The following is an 18,774-nucleotide window of genomic DNA, read 5'->3' as shown; positions in this document are numbered from 1 at the left end:
GGTGGTAACTAAATGGTAACATCGGATGATAGCTGGTGGTAACTATGTGGTAACCGGGTGGTAGGAAGTTAGTAAGCTAGGGCTGTATGGGGTGGTATCCGGTAGTAACCAGGCAGGAGCGGGGTGGTAAGCAGGGGATAACCAGATGGTAACCCGGAATGGTAAACTGCGAAACACAACGTTATAGGGCACATATTCGCTCTAGCTAACTCGGCTAAGCTCGGGTAAGTTCGTAGGAGCGTGGCCAGATGTGCGAGAAGTTGCTCGAGAAGAGCTACATAAGTCGCACAGTCCCTACGGGTGGCTGTGACAGGAATAGCCAGTGTAGTGGCTGATCGCTTAATCGCTGCGCCACTGCGCAGGTAGTGGTATGAGGACTAGCCGCCGGCTATGGATGTTAAGTAGAGAACGTGCAATTCTGAATATATGGGCATTAAGCCACGGAGCTCCGAATGGTGTGCGGTTTGGTGGCCAACGGGAACTAAGTTACAGAAACGCACAGACTAAAATGCATCAAAGGAAACAGCAGTAGTGCACAGTGCTTTCACGTTCATAGCACGTAAAAACACTTTAGTGTCCCCGGTAGTTTTATAATTACCGGCCTGCAGTCGAGACAAAGCAAGACGCTGCTTCTTTTCGTCGTTCGTTTCACGCAGGACCCAAGCCCGAGAAGTGGGGTCAGCTGACATGCCTGAAGGAGAACATGTGCGGCAAGGGCGACGCCCAGTCCCCCATCATCCTCCCCCGCTTCGATCCTTACACTTTAACGCAGGGGGACCTCGAGTTTAAGGGCTACGAGACAGAGTTGAAGAAGTTCGACGTCAACGCGGCGACGGGACATGCTAGTGAGTCCACGAGTATGGCCTCTATATCCCCCAAAAGGACATCACTTGCAACCCGCCGTGGTGGTTCAGTGGTTAAGGCGCTCGGCTACCGAGCCGGGGTACCCGGGTTAGAACCTGACCGCGGCGGCCGCATTTCGATGGAGGCGAAACGCAAAAAGGCGCCCGTGTGCTGTGCACGTTAAAAATCCTCAGGGGATCAAAATTATTCCGGATTCCTCCAATACGGCACCCCTTTCTTCCTTTCTTCTTTCACTTCCTCCTTTATGCCTCCTTACGGCGCATTTCGGGTGTGCGTCGAGATACATGAGACAGTTACTGCATAGGTTACTGCGCCATTGCCTTTTCTCAAAACCAGTTTTTTTTTTCAACTTTCATGCCTTGCGGTGACCGTGTGGGAGCGTGATGAATAGAGTACAGTTTTTTTTTAATTTTCTTTCTAGAGAAAGAGGCACCTGAGGCAAAATGCTGAGAAACATGACGGCGCCTCGGCACCATAATACAGTTTTACTGAGTAGACAAATGACACGATTAGAAAAAAATTATATCCCAACATAATTAGCACATATATATGTAGGAATTACACACGAAAGAGCAACAAAAAGACAAAGTATACAACGAGAATCAAAGAAAATATATAATTGCACTTCTACATACAAGTAAAGACTAATAAATACTTACAAGAGAATCGACTAATATGCAGAAAGCTTGAGGTTTTAAAGTAAAGAAAATTCAATATTGTCGACAGTATGGTATTGTTTAATATTTCGTTTAAAAGTAGTATTGCTGACTATTAAGTTAGATTGCTTAATTAATGTCTCTGATCCGATAGGAACTGAGCTAAGCGGGATCAGGGTGTAGATAAGGGCTGCATCATGTTTGCCTTACACGTGAGGGACGTGGGCTGCCTATAGTCCTCATATACTCATATACTCGGGGAGCTCTCCAAAGGATACAGTGCGGGGTGAGGGGGATGACTCAGAAGAGAGGAGACTTAATTATTCAATTAACTTTAGGTGTCCAGTTGATTATAAACGAGGCGAAATGTACCAGCAGCGAAGAACCAGTTGTTTCTGGTCCTGCACAGGCGGTTACGTGGTTCGAGCCTCCCAGGAGGTAAGAGTGGAGTTTTGATCGTTAGGACTCGTCCGTATCGGCTGGGTCATTTAAATCCAAATTTCGACAGTGTTACATGATAGACCTTATGTCTTCAAATGACACCTCAAAAAATCGCCTTACGGGCCCATGCAGCGTGAAGCAAGGCATTCGTTCAGATGTTTAGTTATCCGGAACAGCATTCAGGGCCATAACAGGCGTTGTAGTTTTCTCAGCTACGCAGGTGGGATACTCAATATCTAAGACTAGTTAGTTCATTGAAGTGCCGAATAAATAAATATATAGATAAATAAAAAGTAACTAAATAAATAAATTAAGGTATGTCACCACCTTTTTCAAAATTTTTTTTAATTTTGAGTATTAAATTTTTATTTCACATTTACGTTATAAAGCACCGTTTTATATGATATTCAAAAGGAAGAAAGAGTGAAAAAAGCCATGCTGGTATTAATAATTCACAAAAAAATGCCCAAACTTGGTTGTTATGCAAACATTCATAACTAGCGAATGGAGAGCAGCAATTGTAAACTTTTTGGCGCAGACTTAGCCAACTAACCATACTGTGCAACCAACTAGGATCTTTGCCATCTGATAATTGGGAAAAAAGTTATAGCAAAAATGCCAAAGAAAACAAAGAAATGTGTCATTTTTGCCTGCATTCCTTGACATAAAACATGATTATATCAAAACTCATCATTCGATTTAATTTATCCTAGTTCATTGCACAGGCTAATAACAAAGGAAAGAGCGTGCAAAGTTTTATTGAAAAATATTTATTTATTTCGAAGTTATGACTGTTTGCGCAACACGAAAGTGCAAGAAATAAAGTTTTGAGAAAAACAAGATTAAAGTTTTTCAGTCCTTGTAGAAAGAAGATCATCATGCCCTAGGAAGTTAAAATTCTTCAGGTTCATAGCTAGGGCCCTCTTTAGCTGATGTGAGCTCTCTTTTGGCATTTGTTGCTGCCCGTCCTTCTTTTGCGGAGATGTTTTGCCTCACCCGTTGATTGTCGTTGGGCCTTCATCACATGATAATGGTCACTGGTGCAACATGGTAGGAGAGTGTGGCGGCCAGATTCGATGCCTGCTTCCCTCAAAATATCTGCTGTACTTCTGTTGCCTTCACTTAAGGACGAATTCGGTAGCATTCAAAGCAATAGCGCGAAGCAAACAACTCAGACGCTTGTAGCCTCATGCATCCCCCTTGCGTAAATTTAAAGCAATGTTTAAAAAACAAAATAAGCCTTAAAAATTGCCTTTGAGTAATCTTTTACATATCACACTAAAACAAAACAAAAAATTTTCAATATACGCCGCTGATTATTGCCGAGTTATCATTTTCTGTTACCAAACCACATTAGTTTCGGTTTCAGAACTGTTCACCACCTGTTAGAAAGTTTTCTATAACTTTTTAACAAAATAAGATACGAACATTATTCTTGCTGCAAAACATTTTTGAATGTTTTGGGATTCCCAAAATATAAAAAAAGAAAAAATGTCATTTTTCCCAAAAAAAGCGCTTTTTCAAAGGTGGTGACATACCTTAACAAATAAATAAATAAGGTATAAATAAATAAATAAATAAATAAATATTTATGCATGTAATGTTTCCAGTATATTGCTACTTTAGTATCTACCGAAGCATACAGAGGTTTGCATACACTGTATGAGTGAAACTGCAACGTAAGTCTAAATCGCTTCGTGACTCCGGCGAAAGACCACTCACCAAAAGAAGAGGCTTCGGGCAGCGTTTACGCAACACTCTATGCTGACTTTCACCTGCTACATGCGGAAAATTAAAAGTTTCTACTAGCGCTGCGCCAGCACAGGAACAATGTCATTAACTTGTAGCGAGGGCATCGTGCGATCACGGAACATTCCGATGACTTTGACCACCCCATCGAATCGAATTCAAGCCTCGGATCCTTACGCGCCACTAAACCCACCGCAACACAACAAGCACTGTTTCCATTGTCACCCGCTTGGCTCGCATGGCGGTGAGCTCTTCCAAGGAACTGTGGCAGTGCTTCAAAGCAATGTTAGAAATCCGCCTCTATGTGCCCTATCACGTAAACCCTGAAGAAAGCGCCGAGTGGGCGCAGAAACGATGCTTCCATGCCCATGAGACGCTGCTTGGAGTTTCGCTTTCTTTTCTAATTTGCCTCCAGACCAGGCGGATCTCTGCCGATACATTCACGTTTGGACATCTCTACCTTTCGTTGTCAAAGCTTGCATAGTAGTGCGAAAGCAATATTTGGCTCATTGTTGGCGTTACTGTTGGCGTTACTGTTGACGTCAGGCGTAGCTTGTCCAGTGTATATCTAGGCAAGGAATTTACTGTAAGACTAAAGAACGTCTCTGGGCCATGCTTTCAGCCTTGAGAGTTGCTACACGCAACCAGCACTATAGCATCCGAAAGCGACTCCTCGCGTTATTAGCTCAGACCTGGTATTTTTTTTTCCTGATTAGCTCTAAATTTATCCTCCATATTTTTTTGAAGAAGAAAGTTAGGCTTTATTGGTCCCCCCCCCCCCCCCCCCCCCACAAAATACAATACAACATAAATATACAGACGAGGGTCCCAAAGTCAAAGACTGCACCGGGACCCTCAAGCATAGTCTAAAGAGAAACTGCATATGTTATACAAATCAACGAGCTTAAAAGGGCCGAATGTGTGAAGCTTGCAGGTAATGCATGCCAAGTCTTTTTGGGCTAGCACTTGAAATAGTGAAGTAATCGCCGATTGAAATTCGGACGCCCTTCAAGCTTCTCCGCAGCGGCCCCAACAAGTGGGGGGCGCATAAAGACGTCATCGAAGGTATCGGTACATTTGCAATGCACAAACGCCTGCTTTGAAGAAAAAACCAACACCACCGGAGGCGAACCCTGATAAGAGTTGTTTGGCAGCGTCTAACGCGTGAGGGCAGGGTGTGGCGGAAAGACAGCGGTAGTTTGTAATCATACCTTCCGTGACGCCACGCTGAGTTTTTCTGCACTCCTCCAGTGTATTGAGGAGAAGCGCAAAATTCAATCGTCGATTAGGTCACTATGTTAAATGCTAGTGCAAAAATACTTGGCGTGCTTTACCTGCAGCCTACATAGATTTGAATCCTTGAATGTCGCGAAATTCTCAAAAAAGTACTGCAGTTGCCATTTAAGCGCTTGTGTGCCCTCAACACATTATCTGTTGTTCCTTCGTTTCCACCACAGTCGAGGTGGTGATCAAGGAAGAAACTCTGCCCTACCTGACTGGCAAGAACACCCTCGGGGATGAGAAGTTCTACTTGAGGAGTTTCCACTTCCACCTCGGAAAGGACGACACGAGGGGGTCTGAGCACGCGCACGAGGGAATAAAGCTCCCACTTTCCATGGAGGTAAGTCCTAAGATGCTTACTGCGGTGGCCTGTGTAGCTCTGCTGTTCATTGTTGGCCATAAACACAATCGTAAAAAAATTAGCCCAGTGTTGTAAATTCCAAGCTGTGGACGACGCACATGCAGCCAGCGGTGGCATTCGCAGTTTCTTTGGCAATAGCTTCTTCAGCCGTTCGTCGTTTATTGACGACGGTTTTACGGTTAAGTATAAAAAGACAAAAATGGGTAATATAGTGTGTGTGACATTACGCGTATGCTTACTGGCTCCGTTTCTTCTGTTTTTTACCTTCTTATTATGCTCGCTTCCTGGTCCACGGAATGCGTTATGTGCGTAATGGCTTTTGCACTACGCTTCTTTCTAAACACCGGCCGTTTTCTGATTCACATATTAAGTACGGAGTGAAGGTTATTAGAAAGCGAAGTAAGTTAAAATCACTTGTTTAATCTCTTGTATAATCATGGGGCAGTGGTTTCGGATTCTAATGCATGCTGAATTTATTGTAGTTTGCTTCTATAGAGAGGCAGGGGACAGAGGCTCTAGATTTTACGTTCAGCGCAAATAAATCATGTTTGGTTACATACTTGATACCGCTGATCACGCGCTCAAAATTCAAGATGATCTCATTTCTGTGTACGAGAGGGCGAATATCTCACTGTGTGAGTAAGCGAAGGCAACACACTTATGAAAAAGCACGAACAGGATTCTGGAACGAAAGGTAAGAGGAGTGCCACGATAATATAGTGTTTTGAAAAGGAATAATGGTGCCAGGATTTATTTCTGAGAATGTAGAATTGCTCCGAAGGTAAGGACTTCAGTCGGGGGTGAGAAATTAACCAGACAGCTTTGAGCATTACGTGCTGAGGGAAAACCCTCAATATCCAGTACAGGGGGATATAGGGTGGATATTTACTGAAGCGCCGGAAGTGCCTTCTAAAATGTTGTGTAAAAAACAGGCGAGGAAAAAGAATGAAAACCGATTGGCACTTAAGTTACAGCCTTTGTAAAAAGTTAAAAGCCCATAGAGTTTTGCTTCTAAGGCTCTAGCAGCATCCAGTCCTATCCTGAGGAGGGGGAGGTTAAGAGTTCTGCTTAGCTGTCCCTTATGAAAATTTCTTTACAGAGTAGGTAAATTGATTTTTGAGGAAAGGAAATGGCGCAGTATCTGTCTCGCATATCTTGGCGGACACCTGAACCGCGCCGTACGGGAAGGGAGGAAGGTGGGAGTGAAAGAAGAGAGAAAGAGGTGCCGTAGTGGAGGTCTCCGGAATAATTTCGACCACCTGGGGATCTTTAACGTGCACTGACATCGCACAGCACACGGGCGCCTTCTGCGCTTCGCCTCCATCGATACGCGGCCGCCGTGGTCCGGATCGAACCCGGGTTCTCCGGCTCCGTAGACGAGCGCCTTAACCATTGAGCCACCGCGGCGGGTTTAGAGACTGGACTGTTCCTAGATATTTGTCTATAAAGTCTGTAGACGCTTTATCCACAATCCTATAGCCTTGTATATAGACGACGAAGATCCTATAGACTGTCTAGAGGCAGTCTTTGCAGTTATAGCCATGCACTTTCTGTAAACTTCTTTTCCTATAGACATTCTATAGGCTATGAATAGGCTAATGGAGGTATCTATAGGAAGACAACAGAAAATCTGTGCACCGTTTATAAGTTTATTTTTATAAGTTTGGTTTATTGGGGTTTAACATCCCAAAGCAACTCAGGCTATGAGGGAAGTGTCATGATATTTGGAACACTGGAAATGCATAACTAACCGCATGGCATGACCGAGAGGTAAACCCCTTGGGCTATAAACTTTTGACAAAAAGTATGCTTCAATTAAACCTATTTTACTAGAATATGGATTTTTCGATCCAGTTCTCTAGGCAGGCGCCATCGATGTCAGTAAGCACCTAGGGTCTGGGAATAATAATGTGGGCCTTAAAGCTTTCCCGGTATACGTGAGGGAAAAGTTGAATGTTTGATCTCTCACGAGCAGGCACGTGACCTAAAGATGCACGTTCTGGTTTCAAAGCGAACCCACCGAAAATATTCTGACAGGAGTGAAAACTTGCGCAAGTCGGTGTCGGTGATTCATGGCATGAGCGGTAGCGCAAACGAAGTCTACGGAAATAGAAGGCATACACACCACAGCACATGCGTTGTGTGTATTTATTATTTTGAGCTACCTTTCATATCATGGACCACCGCAAACGCAACGATGTTTGTGTCAAAAAGCTGTACAGTTGAAGACAGTATAAAGTAAGGTTGAAATGTTGAGAAAATAGATAAAAATAAATATCAATTCGAACTACATAAGCTACAAGGCTTTGGGGCACTCCGTAGGAGCTGACCAGAACTGCTGGTCACAGAGCAATTTTTATGCAGTTTAGAGGTGTACGCAATTTCAAAGAACCCCCTTGTACCGACGACGTGTGCGTGTGGACCTCAACAGCTGCAAGCGGCCCACTTCGTATACGACGATGCCCTCAAATCTTGTCTCTCATGCAGGTGCACTTCGTTCACCTCAAAGCGGGCAAGAACAGTCTTGCGGAGGCCCTCGACGAGCCGAGCAGCGTTGTCGTGCTGAGCGCGTTATACTCGGTTCGTGACTCGGCATGCTTTCGCATGAGTCCTCTATTTAAGTGGCGGTAAAATCAGCTGGTTTGAGAAGGTGGAATCCTCTGCCGCGCTCTTTTTTACCCTCTTCCCATGCGTTAGGCTTCTTGCCTGCTCCGGGCGTGCGCTAAGAGGAAGAGAGCCCCTCATCCCAATAGTGACACCCCATGGGAAATGGGCGAACGTACTTTCGTTCTCTTATTCATGAGGCTGCCCTTTACAGATGGTTTCATGAGGTTTAAGGTCGCACACCAACTCGGGCTATAAGGGACGCCGTAGTGGAGGGCACCGGATAATTTCGACCACCTGGGGTTCTTTAACGTACACTGACATCGCACAGTACGCAGGGCTCCAGCAATCCGCCTCCATCGAAAATGCGACCGCCACAACCCGTGTCGAACCCACGTCTTTGGGGTCAGCAGCCGAGTACCATAAGCACTGAACCACCGTGCTGGGCCGGCTGTTTATAGAGTAGTGATCGCCAACCATGCCAGGAGCTCGCGCTGTTACATAAGCTACCAAATCCCAACAGTGGCGTCACATCGCGAGGAGTGAATCAAAAGTGACCTCCAAGGGGCTCCCATTGTGCAGGGAACACTCTGTGGATTGCACTGAAATGGAGAAGGCGTTGGTTTATATGTGTGTAAGTCGTTACGTGCACATGCATGTCTGTGTGTGCACACACAGTTGCACAGAACTTTCGTGATTTGTGCCTAAGCAGTACTTTCAGACACATCGTAGTGATAGACCTCAGATTGATTGCTACCGTATGCTGAGGCCGAACCCGCGACCTCGTTCTTACAAGCAGAATACCAGTGCAGTGAACCACCGCAAGAATTATGAGCAGAAATTGCACTTCGCAGCGGTTTAGCACTTTGCCAAGTCAAAAAGGACGCCGAAAGCTTTATCGCAAACGATCTCCTGCGATCTCCCCAGTCGTAAAAAAATTGTGTAATTTCAATAGTTGGACTCGCGTGCTATTATTAGCCCTGAGTTATAGCGCTGTCAATATATTATTTCAGGTCTACATTTGTTGTTTTAGGAATGTTCGAATCATTGTTTTACCTTTGAAACGCTAGAAATGCACAATGTTTCACGTTTAGGAAGTCTTAATTGGTTAAAATGAACCCACAAATGTGCAAATCTTCTAGAAGCAGCTTTACTGCGGAAGAAATGGCGTGGTTGTTGTAGCATTCCGCGTTCGGTGTGATCGACGCGTAGATCTCACGTCCCTCAGCGCCGTCCCTATTCTTCAGATGGCAGTCAAGCCAGTATCTTTGCAAGAAGAGCTGCTTGTACGCTTCTCTTCATTTACTTGCCGCAGCTCAAGTTAAGGACAACGCAGCGATCTACGGAATGAATGATTGTAGGTGTAACGTTAAGAGACCGGAAGTGGGCAGAGAGGGTGAGGGAACAAACTCGGGTTAATGACATCCTACTCGAAATGAAGAGGAAGAGAGGGTCTTGGGCAGGGCATGTTACGCGAATGCAAGATAACCGCTGGCGCTTAAGTGTAACGGAGTGTATTCCAAGAAAAGGTAAGCGTAGCAGGGGGCGGCAGAAAGTTAAGTGGGCGGATGAGATTGAAAAGTTAGCGGAGATACGGTGGCCTCAGCTGGCACAAAACAGGGTCACTTGGAGAGACAGGCTTGAGGCCTTTGCCCTGCAGTCGGCGTAGTCAGGCTGATGATGATGATGTGTGGTGAGACTTGTGGGGAGGGGTGGCTTACGTCTTAGTGCGAGATGCTTGGGAACGTGGCTATATATGCGTAAAACAACACTTTGGTAGAAAAGAACGTGGTTTGCGGGAACAATCTCATGTGAGCGGCATTTGAGATAAAGACGCCGGCTTTGTGGTCTCGTGCACTTCGTGCGCAGCGTAGATAAGAGGTTCTATAGCAAATTTTTGTTTCATAGAGATGTGAAAGCTCTTAGTGGATCAAATGACAAGATCTGAATCACGGCAATGTCGCACGTTGCTGAATAGAGGCACGCACATGAGATGGCCTGCTCGCACCCGCTGTTCACAGTGGGGGCGCGCTGAGGTTCGGCTGATTGGCTGCGCAGCATTCCCTCTCCTAAATGCGATTATAAAAGCTGTGATATCTGGCTGGGCTCCTGCACAAGCGTTGCGACGTGCTTGATAATGGATAAGAAAGCACCGAGCCCGTTATGTCCCCGCTTTTCGGGGCGGCAAATCGCGAGGTGAAAAGATGTCGCCGGCAGGACCTCACAGTGCGGCCACCCAAGCTCCAACCTGCAGTGCGTTGCGCCGAATCAACTTGCCTTGAAGGATAGGTGACTTCAGCGTTGAGACCCCACGTTGCTTTCCGAATTGTTCGGAGCAAGGAAATGAAGGCGGGCGATTCCCGAACAAGCTTCGAAAGCGCTTCGCGAAACTCAAGAATAAACAGTTTGGGTTAAATCGCTTCGTACCATCGTCTGTGGTTCCACATAGACCTCGCGAAGTTACTATCAGCTTGCCACTGTAGGCTTCAAGAGGAGGTTGCGACTGCCAGCCTCAGTAGATACAACCTGTGCACCGTTGGCGCTGAATTTTGCGTTATTGCCGTCGCTGTGGCGACAGCTCTTTTTTAAATACTTGCGGTCTTAAATTTGCAGTAAAGCTCTATTATTATATTAATGGAACTTTCTATATATCTTCAAGGCCTAGAACAAAAATTTATGTTCGGTTTACTCTCTAAGCTTCGACAATGGCTTCGTATGTTTTCTTTAATTCATTAACATTTGCTCTAAGCCCAGGAAATCTGGACAAGCACTTCTAGTTCGTGCGGCTCTCACAGCATACTGCATAGTGCGTATGATCAAAGATTACCGCGGGAATTCTGAATGTTTGTTATTCCCCACTGATTTCCTATGTCCGTCAAAACTAGTCCTTGCAAGAGCAGGAAGCATTTAATAAGCGAAATTTTGCAACACGTAGTAACATCAGGGCATCAGTATCGACTTCTCGCACCATTCCTAGGGATGCATCAGTTTTCTTTCAGTCACAAATGAATATATTCTCATTCGGTTATACTGTATTTGCTTTTGGCGGCCGACAGATGACGCCAGTTGCTAAAGTCCTGGAAAGGTGTGCATGCAATAAGTAACATAGATAACGTTCCACAGCGCGGCGTACTAATCATTATAGAAGCCCTTCACACAGCTATGGGTGTGCAGATTATTTTATTTTCAGGTTTTGTTTTAAAAAAATTGGCAGTGGCTTAGCTCTGCTATACCAGGATATACGTATCATGAGCTGAGGGCGAGGTGTACACATTTCGGTGGTCGCCTCAACCATAAAGAAGGCGCATAACTGCCCTCTTGGAACAGTGGACACCTCAACCGTGCTGTAAGCTAAGTGGCGGTAGTGACAGGTTCGCTGCTTAACGAGACAGTTAATGCACGTCGTACAAACCCTCATCACCGCTCCACCTTCTTCGCCCCAATCAGACGCCGCCAAACTCGACGTTTCACGCACGTCGCTACTTACCGGCGTCAAGTCTTTTAAGTGCTGTAGTCCTTCACACACGTCGCAACCCCAGGTGGTCGAAATTTCCGGAGCCCTCCACTACGGCGTCTCTCATAGCCTTAGTCGCTTTGGGACGTTAAACCACACAAACCAAACCAAACCACACATACCAAAACGGATTGTTCACAAAGTCGGCCTGAAAGGCCCGAGTCACACTCGCACTTTCACTGAGTTTCTCCGTATAGTCGGCCGATCGGCGAGTCTTGACATCGTCTTGAGGCTGCTGCTGAGAGGCCCCGGCATGCCGCTCAGCCACCTGGCGACGCCGCTTTGCTAGGCCTTCCTCTCGTTGCTCTGACGTCTCCGCTGCGCGCTTGGCTTTCGCCTGTTCGTTCATCCTCTGGATAAGCGCCAACTGCCAGACAACCACTTCGGGATCCGACGAATTCAACTTTTCCGCTCAGCAGCGGCTTTGCTTTCCTTCTCCATGGATGTAGCCTGGCTGTTGTTCCTCATCATCCTCTCCTTCTTCTTGTCGGCTCTGGCGCACCAGCTGGGCAGCTGTGACGTCACTGGCTCCTCGCGCATGCGCAACTTGGCTCATCCACGCTCACGCGAAACTGCTAATCCACGGCCAGTGTAGCTCACGCTACAATATGCGGATGAACTTCCGCCCTAGGTTCATGCCCGCACAGCACTCTGACTTATATCTTACGAATTTTTTGCAGGCGGATGATGATGTATGGGAATATAAAGTGGACGAGGCCCTTTCCGCCATCATCGATAAGATCGGAGTCACGGGGAACGCCAGTAAGGTATCGATAACTGCAGTTTTCATGACCTTGGACGAGAGTATAATGGAAGCGATTCTTAGGACTAGTTCCTAATTTAACGATGAATCAATGTAGAAAGTGCGCTGCCAGAGGAAATTGTATATTAATGCTACAGCACTTAAGGAATGTAGACTCGAAGGAGTTTCAATATGAAAGTACGTCCGTACCACATTCGCTAGTTCAGTTGTTTTTGCTGTAAAGCGAAGCATTTCAACTGCCTTATACATTAATCCGAAACTTTTATTGAGCACCAAACGGGAGAAAATTCACTGTGTAAAATTTTCGCTCAGTGGGACTCGGTCACTGAAAAGTGCGCATATACTGTGCACATCGTTCACGAAAAAACTAATAAAGTAAGGTCGGTGCCGTCATCCGCCGTGTAAGGAAGGTCTACGTGTATTCTGGCTCAAGGTTTCACGCTTGAGATGAGTGCAGGGAGTCAGAAGCACAGTCTATAAGAAGTGGTAATTAAGAAAAGCAGAACACTCGCTCAACCATCAAGCATTTTTTTTGTGCTTGCACCTATTTTCTCTAAGAACAGAATATCCGCAGAAAAATAACCTTCAGCCTCGAGAGATAGTAGAGTGTGTCATCATAGCAGAGACTACCTCCCGTTTACCAGTGTCTTAAGTTCTTTGCAGTGTCCAGGTCTTCTACTGCTCCCTTTCTACATAGGTGTCGCTTAGTGCGGCGTACACGAGGCAGGACTACTGTTATAGCAGAGTGAAGCATTAACTTTTTGCCGATTGCCTGTACGGAAGTGACGTCACATCCGGTAAAGGCATCAACATTTGCTAAAGCTATCGTATTGCCAAACACCCAACAGATAATGAAATTAGGTGTTCCTGTGATTTTTTTCTTTCCCTACACATTATGTCTCTTCTACGGCCTTCTGTTCTTTCTCAACGGGCCGGACCGCCTTCTTTCCACGTTTGTAACAACACTGTCGCGAATGCGAGCAGCACGATTCACCGCAGTGACCGTAGGACGTAGAGAAGGCGGCCTTTTCTTACAGCTAATGATTCTGGTGGATGAGTTCGCTGTGGTTATCTGAAAGCAGGGTGAAAGAAAAATGTCTCCAAATATAACACGAGGTGTGTCTGCGAAGCTACAGCGGCCAGTATCTTGACTGTTGCATCTTCGAAAAACGTAGCGCGAAAAACAAGACACAGGTAAGGTGTAGACAGGACACGAGCGCGTTCTCACAACTGAATTTTTTATTAGGAAGGATATCAGAATATATACCATAGATATGGAAGCGAAGAGGAAAGAAGGAAAAACAAAATAACAACTCAAAAAAGGAACAAGACGAGGAGATAAAAGGCCGGCGATGGAAGAGTGTACACAGCATAGCAACATAAAAAACACGTGCACTGTTACTTGACAACCGATTGGAGGTACACCATCTCACTTTTTGTTAAGGCGATGGATGCGTCACAGATGCATTTTCCCCCCCTTTCGCGATATAGAACGCTTCAATAATCTCCCTTGTACGTTGATGATATGCTTTGTCAAGTACAACAGTCTTATCGAAAAGGGGGCGGCATTTACAATCCCTGCAATGCTTCGGTAAATTTTCAAGAGCTGTTGGCGTTAAAGAATTTCTGTGTTCGAACAGCCGGACATTTAGACAGCGCCCGGTTTGTCCTACATAGTATTTTTCACACGAAAGAGGAATCTTGTTTCCGACTAGCCCAGTTTAGCTTACTTGTCTTGACTGTTCCCTTACAAGCCTTTGAGCGCGTTGCAGCTACACTCGGTGAGAGATTTTCTTGGCAATAGGGACGGAGCGACCTTAATTGCGTCAGTCTGACAAACAGTACGACCACAGAACGGTGCCAACGGTGCACCTAGTTGTCCGGCACGTTGCTTTCTCACGCGCTTTACACTCCCTTCATCGCTGTAGACGCTGGCGCCATCTATGGAAGTTTCTTGTAATCTGATGTGCCGAGCAAACTTGTTGTAATTGTTAAAAGTGAGGCGTAGATAACGAATAGTGGCAACATAGTGTGTAAGAGAAAACAGAAAACTGCAAGCGTTGACCATATTCCTTGCGTACGAAGAGAAGACGTATTTCGGCTCCATGCTTCCGCTGCATTGCCGGAAAATGTTGTCGCTGAATGGATATACAGCATAAGCGCTTGGCGCGCAAGACTCCTAGAGCGGATTGGGGAGGATGGATGTCAAGGCACGGACAGAACTTCATTCGTTACGAGGTTCTTCCTTTCAAGATGATTAAGACGATTAAAATAATCAAATCCCATCATACTACTGTTCCCACTGATGTCCGCAAGCACAGTAAAATAAAATAGAGAAGAAACTTCCGATTTTTTCAGAAATCGCGAAAAACTACAGGCCTCACTGAAGGCACAGATCAAAAGTTAACGTAATATCTTCCGCTCACTCCGTGGCAGTGTTTTCAGTTTTGAAAATTTAAAACATAATTTACCGCTTCCTATCTGCGGCGTAGCTTAATACGTGAATATCTGCGAAAGCACAAGCAAATCTTGCACAGACTGGAGGTGTCGCACATAGGAGGACAGTGTACGCGACGAAATCATTTTAGTGAATTAAAACAAATATCTGGCTTGGCGGGACGTTTCTTGGTCCAAGCTTCCATTTCTGGACTGCTTATGAAAATACCCAATTTTCACCCGAATTTCAGCTTAAAAACTAGCCATAGATCTCAGCAGCGTGAATTACAAAAAAAAACAATTTTAAGTTAAAAACGAAGGACCCAGGTATTCATTAGTACTATTATGTCTCACATATACTGAAACTTCTAACGTACCAGTAGCCTACCTTTGCACTCTTCCCAATCATTGCACTATAATCCTGCGGCGCAGCCTCTGGTGCTTACCCAGCTCTTCGAGCAACAGCTGGGGTACTACTACGTCTACACGGGGTCCACCACGACACCCCCGTGCACTCAGGGCATCAAGTGGGTGGTCTTCTCATCCTGTTCTTTCGCCAAGTCTTCAACGGTGGGTGGATTAGGAATATTTGCGAAGTTGCTTTGCAGTGGCGCCTTCTTGCAAGCTCTGTGGCAATGGACGCGGTGGATGTTAAAGGGGGCAGCACACTCGTCTCACACGCTGATGTTTCAGTAGCTTGTTGAAGGCTTTCTGCGCCAATGTCTCCAGGGAGGCACGGTCGATAACGTCACATCGTACGCACTTCATACAAGAATTTCACAGGCTGACACTCCACTGGACGGTTTGCCGTCACAGGCTTACGTTGGTAAAACGGAGTTGATAATTTTCTCCCGATATCTAGTGAACAATATCAGAATTTCTCCTCGATACTCTCAAAAAGTAACTACCGGAGGTTTTTTTTGAGGCTCGCTTATACTGTTGCGTTTACGCTCTATAATGATTATTTCTGCAAAGTTTGACAGTGGTGCGGAATTTCGCATCTGCGAAAATTAGTGGTATGTTGCCGTTTTCACAATCTCAACACCGGGAATTTTCGCGGGAATCGTCAATTTCGATGCCGCAGACATGCCTCATACGTAGACTGTCCCCCTGAACTTTCTCAACAAGATTCCCGAGGTCCGTATTCGATAATTTCAGGCATTTCGCGAAACGTTCACTTCTTTTCAGTCCCTATTTTAGCTATCCGACGTGAGTGCGATACCTCTTCCAGTAACGTCTTTGACGTCTTTTGTGCGTCTCAAGTATATTAACCAAGCACTGCCTGTGGCATGCAGCTGAATTTCCGTTTGCAATTTCTCCTGTTTTAAAATTGTTTTAAAGGGTATTGCAATGAAACCTTGCTTTATCGAACCTGAAGTTAATCGCGAAATTGGTCGATAGATAAAAATCAATATATAACATTATCTCTAACAAGCAAGAATACAAGGCACCCACGCAGGCGACGTGCTGCTCGCAAAGGGTTGCCAGATCTATCCAGCTTTACGTCAAAGCCGCTGCGGACGGTAAGATGCCCAGTTATGTTAGCACTGCACTATAAACAGAATAATCGCAAATTAAAATTGAAGTACAGTTAGTACAACGCCTTCGGTATCGAAGGCCGCCATCCGAGGGCCACCGCTTTGTTTAGTTAGGTTGGCTTCACCTCACGAACAATGTGTTAAAAATAAATGCAAGAGACGGAAGGCCACCTTCAAGCACCCTGCACGTTCACATCGTCATGCAGTTTCATAGCGGTAGCGTTGCCAGCAAGTTCCCAATACCCCGCAGCCGACCTGTGTGGGCGCGGAAAGTAGCACTGGTAAGAAAACCCAACTTGCAGGGGCGCGGCACTCATTTCGATATACGGAACGGGTGGCGGAACTGTAGTTAGATATATACTCGGGACTTTCCTATACTTTTAGACAGGATTATCGAGGGCATAATTTGGGTGTTCGACATAGACAATAAGAGTATGGTTTTGCGTCAGCGGCACTGGGGGGCATCCAAGGCTTTGACAGTGCAGGATCGCGATGCTATCGTCTGGTGCGTCGCTCAGTTGAAAAACCTCGCACCCGCAGCAGTTGCGAAATCAACTTTTCTTTGCCTGGAATCGCCGCTTACGATGCGACGCATTAATTTTTATCGATTGAGAAAAACACACCACCGAAACCTCTAATGAAGAAATACTAACCGCGAAATGCTGCCACCATGTTGAAGCCAGTGGTTTTGCTGAGGGAATTCGCCTTAATCGCTTCTCTCTTGAGAGACGCAGCAGTCAAGCATGTCGTGAAACCCACCGCCTGGTGTCGGGACTCAGAAGCGATTTACTCTGCTCACTCGTACCTCTGCCGTTTTAACGCGACGATGTTGTTAAGGCTTCCGTTCTGCAGAAAATCTGCCGTCATCGTCGTCGGCGTTGTGGGCGAAAAGTCCCCGGAGAAGCAACCTGAGGGTTTTGGGCACCTTGGTCACGTGACCTTATGGCATCATCTAAACCTGACCATCGGATTGTTAGAAAATGAACCACCATGGCAGGTGGCAGTTGAATTAGTGATTGGTCGCGAGAGCCTGATTGGGAACAGCAACCTGGGTTGCATCTAGCCTACTGGGCGCACCGCTTGCCATCCCAGGGCAGTGGCACATCGCTGAACAGCCGCTCCACTGCGCCAGGAGGAGGTACAAGGACTGCCAGGGATCTATGAATGCAAATTCGAGAATGATCAATTCCGCATATATAGACATAACACACTAGAGCTATCGCGTCTAACCCTTAAGGCGGACCTTAAGTGTCCCCTAAAATTTTTCCTTCTTTATTTTCTCCAGTTGAAAACACTTCGAGAAATCTCTCCAAAGGTGCCCAAGGACAACTTCCGGCCGCCCAGACCGCCAACAGCCGCCCATAACCTTCAGATGATCAAAGTACCTAGAACGTAACCGCTGCTGCCACACCACCTCCGGACCACTCTAAACAGACTTTATCCAAACACTCGTCAACCCTGGTTTTTATTTCACTGCTGTGGTTCATTGAGAGAGAGATAAAGAGGCAGAGAGGGGGAACGTTCTGCATTCTTATCCCTATCAGGGTAATTAGGGTATGGCGTGTGGATTTGAAGATATGCAAGCTGAGCTTGAGGTACGATAGGCGCCATAGTGTGAGGGTGCCGTAGGAGACAAATACGTTATAGCTTTGTTTCAGCCTTATAGCTCTGCATTCTACCCTGGAATCTGAGGCGTCAGCTGCAATACCCTGATTACTTAGTGAAGTTAATGCGATTTGACTATTGTGATTTAATTACCATTTTTATTTAATTCAATCAAATTACCACTTGCAAAGCATGCAGGTGGCAAAGCGGAAACAGAGAAGAGGGAGAGGCGACGTGTGGCCAGATCAATTACGGCGATTCGCATGAGTACCGCAAAGTTTTCTGTTGCACCTGACCATGTAGATTCCGCGGCTAAATGCAGGGCAAAATGGCTAAGCGAAAACTATAAAAGTTTCTCGTGATTTATCCGCTGGTCCGGTAAGCTTAGCTTTACAGATTTTTTTTTTGTATTGCCCCTCCATCGAAATGCAGCCTCATCTAGAAGCATTGCATCCCGCGGCTTTGATCTCAAGACCCGTACGCCACAACCATTACACCACCGCGGCGGGCATTCAATTTCGTCGCAGTGCTGATTTGACGGATCGTACAAATGCCTGTATCTTATACAGGGTGATTCACGTAACTTGAACGAAGGATTTAAAGTAAGCGTTAAACCGCAGCCTGCTGAAACCTCCGATACCTTGTTCGCCATCATGTGACGCTCCTCAAAATATTTTTATTCCGCTTAATTAGTTAATTATCTAAGGTGAATTATGCAAATTTTCAAATATTCATTTTAGTGCCAAGGCCGTTCAACCGATCCAGCTTATTGTAGCATCGTGTCTCATACGGGGTCCTTTTTTCCGGTATCTAAAGAAAGCCCGCGAAATATGAAAAAATACCACGTGACTGCGCTCGTGCGCTACCATATTGCAGCGCTGTCAACGGCGCTTTGAGCAAACTGAGCATGCCCGCGGACCGTGGCGAAATGAACGGCCGCCGTTCTTAGCAGCTGCTTGACA

The 18,774-nt window shown here is 45.9% G+C and overlaps 1 protein-coding gene across 1 annotated transcript; it reads left to right on the top strand.

Annotated features, from left to right (window-relative positions):
* The first annotated feature begins 686 nt into the window (after nt 1–686).
* LOC149365596 (carbonic anhydrase 6-like) lies at nt 687–17,689 on the top strand. The gene is made up of 6 exons (XM_089586969.1): nt 687–845; nt 5,168–5,331; nt 7,840–7,932; nt 12,151–12,237; nt 15,102–15,239; nt 17,493–17,689. Exons 1-6 carry the CDS (start codon nt 704–706, stop codon nt 17,601–17,603), a joined length of 735 nt encoding a protein of 244 aa, XP_089443095.1. The 5' UTR covers nt 687–703; the 3' UTR covers nt 17,604–17,689.
* The last annotated feature ends 1,085 nt before the right edge of the window (nt 17,690–18,774 follow it).

This window comes from Amblyomma mixtum, chromosome 1 (genome assembly GCF_055824585.1).
Source record: "Amblyomma mixtum isolate Tamu chromosome 1, ASM5582458v1, whole genome shotgun sequence".
Taxonomy (NCBI): Eukaryota; Metazoa; Arthropoda; class Arachnida; order Ixodida; family Ixodidae; genus Amblyomma; species Amblyomma mixtum.
The sequence above is the reverse complement of the archived record's forward strand: the minus strand, read 5'-3'. Positions and strand labels throughout refer to the sequence as shown.